The sequence below is a fragment of the Chenopodium quinoa genome, unplaced genomic scaffold (genome assembly GCF_001683475.1).
Source record: "Chenopodium quinoa cultivar QQ74 unplaced genomic scaffold, ASM168347v1, whole genome shotgun sequence".
Classification (NCBI taxonomy): Eukaryota; Viridiplantae; Streptophyta; class Magnoliopsida; order Caryophyllales; family Amaranthaceae; genus Chenopodium; species Chenopodium quinoa.
Window position 1 is genome coordinate 12828 of NW_018744620.1, and position 8616 is coordinate 21443.

Sequence of the window (8616 nt, forward strand, 5' to 3'; positions counted from 1 at the left end):
AATGCTACCCTCATTCTAGAAGCCGTTGCAGACCAAGATTTATGGACTTGTCATGCATTCTTTGGAATCCCAAGATCTTTTAATGATCTTAATGTCCTTTACTGATCTCCAATATTTGACGATGTTTTGCATGGGCGAGCACCTTCAATTAATTTTTCATTGAATGGCCATGAATACAACTTGGGCTATTACTTAGCAGATGGTATTTACCCAAAATGGGCTACTTTCATTCAAGGTATAACATCCCTTGATCGGTGGACAATAGGTCGTTAGTTCACTATCCTAGATTAAAATTACAATTTATAACTCCTATCATAACTCTATCAATTTTGTTTTAGATAACGGTAAGGTAGGATCGATTCCCAAGGAAACGGGGGTTTAGCACAATTAATAAGAAATCGAGGAGAAATTGCTAGTAACAAAAAGGGGTATTTAGATTTGTGTTTGAAGAATCCTATGGACAAACCAACTACTATTGAGCCTAGAATAAACTAAAAACAAGGGAAATAGATTAAGCACTCTTAAATGCAAATAAATGGACAAGATTAGAGAGATAACAATGACAAAAGCACTAGGGAGAGGGGGATTCAATCATGAACAAGGAGTACTAATGAAAACCGATAGGAAACCGATTCTAGGAGTATAAACTCTACCTAAGATAGTTCATTCTCATGCAACTACTCAAGCAAGTCGATGAAACCATTCACAGCTAGATTAAATCATTCTCATGCATTCAATCAAGGGCTAGACTCTTGGGATTAGAGGTGCACACACTAACTCCAAGCATATTATAGCTCAAATCATAAACTCAAGAATAAATCCCAATCAATAATCAATAGATAGTCAAATACACATGATTTTCACCCCTTCCCTAGCTAAAAACCTAAGCTAGAAGGAAGGGAATAGCCATAATAACTAACATAAGCATGTATTCAATATCAACACAACCTAGCATGATTCTAACTTGAAAGGAAATCAAAGAAACTAATAAAGCTTGAATATTTATGAAAGTAAACTCAAGTAAGAACAATAAAACAAAGAAGATCAAAAACTAGAGAAACAAAAGTAAAGATTGATATTATAAAGATGAAAGATTACCAAATCGTCAAAGTAGTAGCAACAATCTAGAAGAAAACTTGAATATTTGATTACAAAGATTGATTCTTGAACACTAGTGCTTTCTCTCTCTAGAAGCCATGGGAATTCTCTCTCTACCAATGATTTTAGGCCAATGGAATAGTCAATGAATGAAAAACTCAAGCAAGAGACTATTTATAGTAATCTACCAAAAGGAAGAAAAAGGGCAAGGGAGAGGGCTCTCCGACAAGCTGTCGCGCCCTCTCCAAGCTGGGTAAATAGCCTCATCAAACCCAGAATGTCGCGCCCGCGGGTCTTCTCTTCCGCGCCCGCGGCCCCTATGCTCCGCGCCCGCGGCTCACCATCTCCACTTTCTCTTGCTGGCTTCAGGGTTTTCCTGTCCGCGCCCGCGGCCAATCTGAACAGCGCGCCCTCTCCATTTTGGCATCTCCACTCCCTTGGCAAGCTCCTTTGGCATCTCCACTCGAGCTATTAATTCGTGATTCGCACACGAGCGCTGGGAACTGTCAAAACACAAAAAGGAGGTAAAAACTAAAAGAAAAGACAAAAGGGAAGGGAAGATACGAGAGGGAGATAAAGTGACTAAAATCAAGATAAAAGGGGTGAAAAGAGGCATAAGCAAGTGACAAATCTGGGGGGAAATCTGTAGTGAAAAAGGGTAAAATGGTGGCATAAATGCCACACATCAAAATCCCCTACACTTGCCTCTTGCTTGTCCTCAAGCAAGACAAAGAAAGAAGGATAAATCAAACATCACAAAGACAAACATAACATGGCATGGTTTTGGAAAAACAACATTAGAGATCAAAAGAACAAATGCTTTATTCGGACTCAACCATGTCAAAAACGTCAAAGAATATTAGCTATTCTCAACTACATGATGCATGCACGCCTCAAGATGCTAGAGATTGCAAGAGTCAAGCCTCAACTAATCATAGAGAACTAGTGAGTCATCTTCCGCCCTAATCCCCTCTAGAATGGTCTGCGCTCTCCCCACTAGCTTCAAATCGTCCCCCTAGATGGTTCCTCATGATTCCACGAAGGAACCGGAAAAAGATTCAGTTCGAGGAGGTAAAAGATTATCCCGACATCCCAACTATGCACGTTCTTTCCATAGGGTTGAGAACCATCTCCCTCCACCGGTTGTTGACCATGCACTCTTAAAGTCAAAGGGGCTTCACAAGGGTTGTAATGACACGGCTTAAGGTAGAGGTCGGAAGAACAATTTGAAATAGTGGCGGTAATTCCTAAGTGAAGCAAGAGGAAGGGCAACCCTCAAGGTCAAAACTCAAAACACAACCACAACTCAAACGAACATCCAAACATTTTGATTTCATTCGCATCACCACCCTTTATTCAAGTATATACAAAATAAATAAATTTCTCAATTCATCAAATAATTTTTTTTTAACACTCTTTTCCAAACTCCTTACATATTCAACTCTAGAATTACAAACCAATTTCACAAATGATTCATGCTCACATTCATGACGCTCTTTCACACTAGCCTCGCAAAGCCATTGCTTCACTACTAAAAGGGGTTGGTAAACATAGGTCGCTAGGCTTGTAATGAGGTTGAGACAAGAATGGGAAAACATTAAGCTCAAATTGGTTGGCAAGAGGGTTGATGCAAAGAGAAAAATCAAATTTGTAACTAAATAAAAGAGAATATAAACAAAAATGAGAAATGGTGCCCTTTTCCTCCCTCAAAAGTCCAAGGTCACGATCTTGGGAGCTAATAGTCAACACAAGGATTCGAACATGCATAGTCGAGGATCCTAACACGTCGCTCAACAAGTTGATGAAGGCATGAACAAAGTGAACCTCACAAGGGACGAGAAAAGTAAGCAAATACCAACTAGAGGGCTTCAAATCCACTATAGGGAGCAACTCCATCTTACCACATCCCGTGAACTAGGGGTTCAAACGCCCTCACAAGTTCTTACCCTTGCTACCTTAACTAAGGCTCGTCTAATTCAATCAACAACAATCTCGAAATGTGCATCTCATCACATAGTTAAGAAAAAGGACAAACATTCTAGGATGCATCATCACGGAGATAGAGTCCAAATGTAGCAAGCAAGTTCCAAAACACATCCATATCATCATGCCATAATTATGCTTATCACACAAAAGGAAGTAGAACAAAAGAAAGAGAGAATCAAGAAGGTTCATAAAAGAGGCTTAAAGATTCAAATAAATCCCAATCGACATACAAGTGATCGTTCGGTCTCAATAACAACGATCCCAGGTTCCTTGGAACCGCATGCAAACATCCTCGAACCATTCAACTCTTTCCTAAGCTAAATCCTAAGCTAAACACGACACGAGAAGAGAAAAGAGAAGTAAAGGAAAGATCTCACCCATGTCTCTTGAAGAAAGAATAAAGAAACCAAGCAATTTACCGTGCCTCCACATGTCGCTTTCAATTTCTTCCAAGCTACAAAAGAGAGAAAAACAAAGAAAAACAAGGCAAGCACTACAAAGAAAAGAAAGTTAGTACTAGAGAGAGAAAGAAAATCCATGAACTTAATTCTTTGGGTATGACCTACTACCCAAACATAACATCATCATAGAATCATCATCATCAAAACACTGACATCATATCATCATCATCATAGAAATGGACATCAAAGACATCAAACAACAACAACGCTACCAACGACACCTACACCCAAAACCCCTAAATAGTCCCTTGAGTCCTAGGTGCCTTCCCCCACACTCACCTCAAGCATTCCCTAACACTCTCCTTTGACTCAAACACCCCCCACACTAGAGTAAAGCATCGTTCTCGATGCGACATGAGGACATGTAGTAAAGGGGGAGGGAAGACAAAGGGAGGGAACAAAAAGAACAAGGGGGAAACTAATGGCCACTAGGGTCGGCACTGTCGTTATCCGCACTCCCACTGTCATAAGAAAAACCTGAGGGGGGCCCATAGGGGTCCCAACCTCCGGAGTAGCCAGGTGGCCACCCATAATGACCTTTGAAGAGGTCAAGCTGGGATGCGGATAACTGGTCATATGGCTCGGGTTGGACAAGGGGTGCAAGGTGAGAGGGATCGACATAGGGGTAGTTAAGATCACCCCTGTAATCACTCCCACCCAAATCCCGGTAATCATAATGACCGGACTCATCAAGGAAATCACGCCTAGGCACAGTAGGGTCCGAGGTCCCTTGCCAATATGGGTACGTAGGTTGGTTGTCACCCCCCCCCCCCAAGATGGCACGGGCCCTTGTTGGGCCGGCACATATGGGTAGTTGACTAGGGGGGTGACATCCCCTCTACGTACACTCAAATCATATAAAGCGTTGTTTTGGTAAGAGAGGTGTTGGTGGGAAGCAAACATACCTTGCATGCCGAGTTGCATGCTTTCCATTTGGGCTCGCATTGCCTCCATTTGTTGTTGGTAGTCGAGTTGATGATGTTGTTGTTGTTGCCTTGATCCTTGTTGTTGTTGGTTGAATTCATCTTCTTCGCCCTCATGGCTATGGCCGGACCCTTCCCCCGTGACCATTCTCGCACTAAGAAGGACACCCGAGTCCTTCTTTACCCACCATGGGTAATTGACTCCTTCCCTCGTGAAGGAAGTGAATTCCGGCTTGGGAAGGAAACAGTGGTGCTCGTGGGAGACAAGTAAGCTCCAAGTCCTTCCTCGATCCTCGGTATCTGCGATGAATTTCATGGTCTTTAGCTGGTCGAGGTCGAGCCAAATATCACTCCCATCACTCTTCCCCACGAGGGTGCAAGATTCAAGCTTAGCCAAATGCCCCAACTTCTCGACTATCCGAGTGACCATCCCTCCAAAATGAATTTCACCCTTCCTTGTACCCGAGAGGACACCCTCAATGCATTTGGTGAATAGAAACCCGAAGTTCATTCTGTGCCCAATTTCCGGCTGCGTAGCTAGCCATAATATCCGGATTTCCTCGGTTAAAATCTTCCCCAAGTCTTGTTTATTTAAAGACCATGTACCCGAGAATTCGATGCAGAAGTATGATGGCTGGGTGCATGATCTGGCTGGCTAAAGAGTACTTGGAGTTGAAAGCGTCCATTCTCGAAATGACCTTCCACCAGTGAAGAGGCTCATAAGCATGGAGGCCCGCATGCTCGGGGAAGAACATATCGGCATCGGGGTTGAAATCCAGTAGTTGGTTAAACTGGCGGAGGGTGAAGGTTTCTTTTTTGTTAAAGAGTTGGAAGGAGATGGAGAGATCATTATCTCCTGCGGCATGGCTTTCGAAGGAAGCAAGAAACTCAAGGGTAGGATCTTTGTAGGTTCGATATGCACTTGACCCAAAGGAACCAAGCCCGAGGGTGTTGAACAAGAACCAACAATCCTCGTCGATGCCAAGCTTGGTGGTGGTAGGGTGGTGGTAATGCTTGGTTGGTCTCAACTTCCTGTTTAGGAGGTTGTCGTAGATGGGTTTGTGGTTTTTGTTGTGGAATTTGAGGGGTGGTAGAGGTGGTGGAGCGGTTTCGGGTGTTGGTTCATTTTGTTGGGGGTTGGAGGAGGATGAACCTTGAAGTTCCTTCCCACTTTTTCTCTTCTTAGAACCGAAAACCATTATCATCAATATCAAATTGCAGTCCAATACCTCAACAATCACTCACAACAATCACACTACAACAATCTCCAAAACCAAGAATCCCCAAGTTCAACCCACAAGCAAGCAATCTATGACAAGGAACAACTAACACAAACAACAAATCAACAATTAATAATACTTAAGATGATGAATGAACACAATATAGGCATGCACCAATCAAAAATTTCAACATGAAAATTCATAAGCATACAATTTCTCAACCAAAGGCATGCTTCAAATTCAAGGGTAAATGAGAGTAAAGAAGAAATGTATACGAAAATGGGTACCCACAATTGCTCCTACTATCCCCTTGAAGAAGAAATCAAGACTTCCTTCAAGAACCCTCCAATGGTAAAAGGAAATGCCACACAAAGAGGAATACCGAAATTGGGGGTTTTAAAGGATGAAATTTCAGATTTTTGGTGAGAAAAATTGAAGAAAAGTGAGGGAATTGTTGAAATTTGATGGAATTTGATGATTTAGGAAGAGAAATTGAGGTAGAATGGATTAGGGTTTGGAATGGAGTAAGGAGTAGAGAGAGAAAGGGGGAAAAACTGATTTGGGGGTGGAAATGAGAGTCGGGCATTTGGCTGAGAATAAACGAAGAATACGCAGTTCTTAAGGGTCGCGCCCGCTGGTCCAAGGACCGCGCCCGCGCCATGTCCTGTCCGCGCCTGCGGCATGTCCTGTCCGCGCCCGCGGGTTTGTATGTCGCGCCCGCGGCTTTGGGGTTTCAGGTTTCTGATTTTCTGAACTGCAGGATACCGCGCCCGCGGGGTGGCACTGCGCGCCCGTGGAGGTGACTGTCCGCGCCCGCGGCGGTGTATGTCGCGCCCGCAAGGTTCCTGTCCGCGCCCTCTCTCGGGCATCTTTGAGCCATCTCCACCTTCTTAAGAAAAAACTGAAAACCCCTTCTCCGCGCCCGCGGGCCTATGGGCCGCGCCCGCGGGTCTTCTGTGCGCGCCCTCTCCAGCCATCTCCCAGGCATCTCCACTTACCCTTGAAAACTAGAGGGGGGCCTGCCGCGCCCGCGGGCCTATGGGCCGCGCCCGCGGGTGGCCTGTGCACGCCCTCTCCAGGGTTCCTCCTGGCATCTCCACTTTCTCTTCTTCCATACTCCTTCTCCTCTCCAAACTCAACTTAATAGATCAAAATCCCAAAGATCAAGGTACCTAATGAAAGAACAAACACACACAATAAGAGATTAAAGAAAAATTGTTCAAAAATAATCAAAGTCAAGAACCACAAAGTCAAAAGAGTTAAGAACTCGAGTTCCCTCCCGAGAAGCGCTTCTTTATAAGGTCATTAGCTTGACCATTCACATCATCTTCAAGAAAGTGGCTTAGGATCTGGCGGATCGAGCCTCATGCACTCAATCATGCCAACTTGATCATTGCAATGGTAGAGCTTCAAACGGTGGCCGTTAACCATGAACTTGTTCCCATCCGCTTCTAACTCAAAAGACCCATAAGGAGTTGTTTTCGAAATTGTGAAAGGCCCCGACCATTTTGACTTAAGCTTTCCGGGGAACAAATGGAGCCTAGAATTGAACAACAACACCTTGTCCCCAACCTTAAAGCTCTTGTTCCTTATATGTTGGTCGTGCCACCTCTTGGTCCTCTCCTTGTAGAGTCTTGAGTTCTCATAGGCATCATAGCGGAGCTCCTCAAGTTCATTGAGCTTAAGTAGCCTTTTCTCGCCCGCCAAGGTCATATCCATATTGAGCTCTTTGATCGCCCACCAAGCTTTGTACTCTAACTCAACCGGAAAATGACAAGCTTTGCCATAGACCAATCGGTAAGGGGTAGTACCAATCGAGGTCTTGTAAGCCGTCCTTAGAGCCCAAAGCGTATCATCAAGCTTGAGAGACCAATCCTTTCTAGACTTGTTTACCATCCTCTCAAGAAGGTTCTTGATCTCCCTATTTGATACTTCCACTTGCCCTTAAGTTTGGGGGTGGTATGGTAGGCCGATTTTATGATGAACCCCATATCGTTTGAGGAGAGCTTCAAGTTGTTTCTTGGCAAAGTGAGAACCACCATCACTAATAAGAACTCTTGGAACCCCGAATCTTGGGAAGATGATCTTTTTTAGAAGCTTGAGCACAACCTTGTGGTCATTGGTGGGCGAGGGTATAGCTTCGATCCACTTGGTCACATAGTCCACCGCCACCAAAATATAGAGATTGCCACAAGAGGAAACAAAAGGCCCCATAAAGTCGACCCCCCATACGTCAAAGGGTTCAACCTCCAAAATATTTTGTTGAGGCATTTCATCACGCTTAGTTATGCCCCCACTCCTTTGGCACTTATCACATCTAGCAATGAATTTATGAGCATCCTTGTGCATTGTTGGCCACCAAAGAAGAGATTGAGAAATCTTGGCCACGGTCTTTTCTACTCCTCCATGCCCACCACATGGCAATGAGTGACAATGCTCAAGAACCCCTTCGATCTCATGATCCGGAACACATTTCCTGAAAAGCCCATCTCCACATTGCTTGAATAAATAAGGGTCGTTCCAAAAATACCTCCTCACTTCCTTGAAAAACTTTTTCTTTTGTTGAGAAGAGAATTCCGGGGGAACGACACCACATGCTAGGTAATTGTCAATGTCCGCATACCAAGGGCTTGATGTTGATGCAATGGCCATAAGAGCCTCAAAACCCACTTCTTCATTGATAGGCACATCTTCTTTAGTCTCAAAAGGAAGTCTAGATAGATGATCCGCCACATAATTTTCCGCTCCCTTTTTGTCTCTCATCTCCATGTCAAAGTCTTGGAGAGAAAGAACCCAACGAATGAGATGCGGTTTTGCTTCCTTTTTGGTCATAAGGTAGCGGACCGCTATGTGATCCGTGTAGACTATCACCTTTGAGCATATGAGTTAAGACCGGAACTTATCCATGGCAAAGACAACCGCTAGCAT

The 8616-nt window shown here is 44.0% G+C and overlaps 1 protein-coding gene across 1 annotated transcript; it reads right to left on the reverse strand.

Annotated features, from left to right (window-relative positions):
* Positions 1 to 7017: 7017 nt before the first annotated feature.
* LOC110700193 lies at positions 7018 to 7584 on the reverse strand. Its single transcript, XM_021877698.1, has one exon. The coding sequence runs from the start codon at positions 7582 to 7584 to the stop codon at positions 7018 to 7020; it is 567 nt and encodes a 188-aa protein (XP_021733390.1).
* Between the last annotated feature and the right edge of the window lie 1032 nt (positions 7585 to 8616).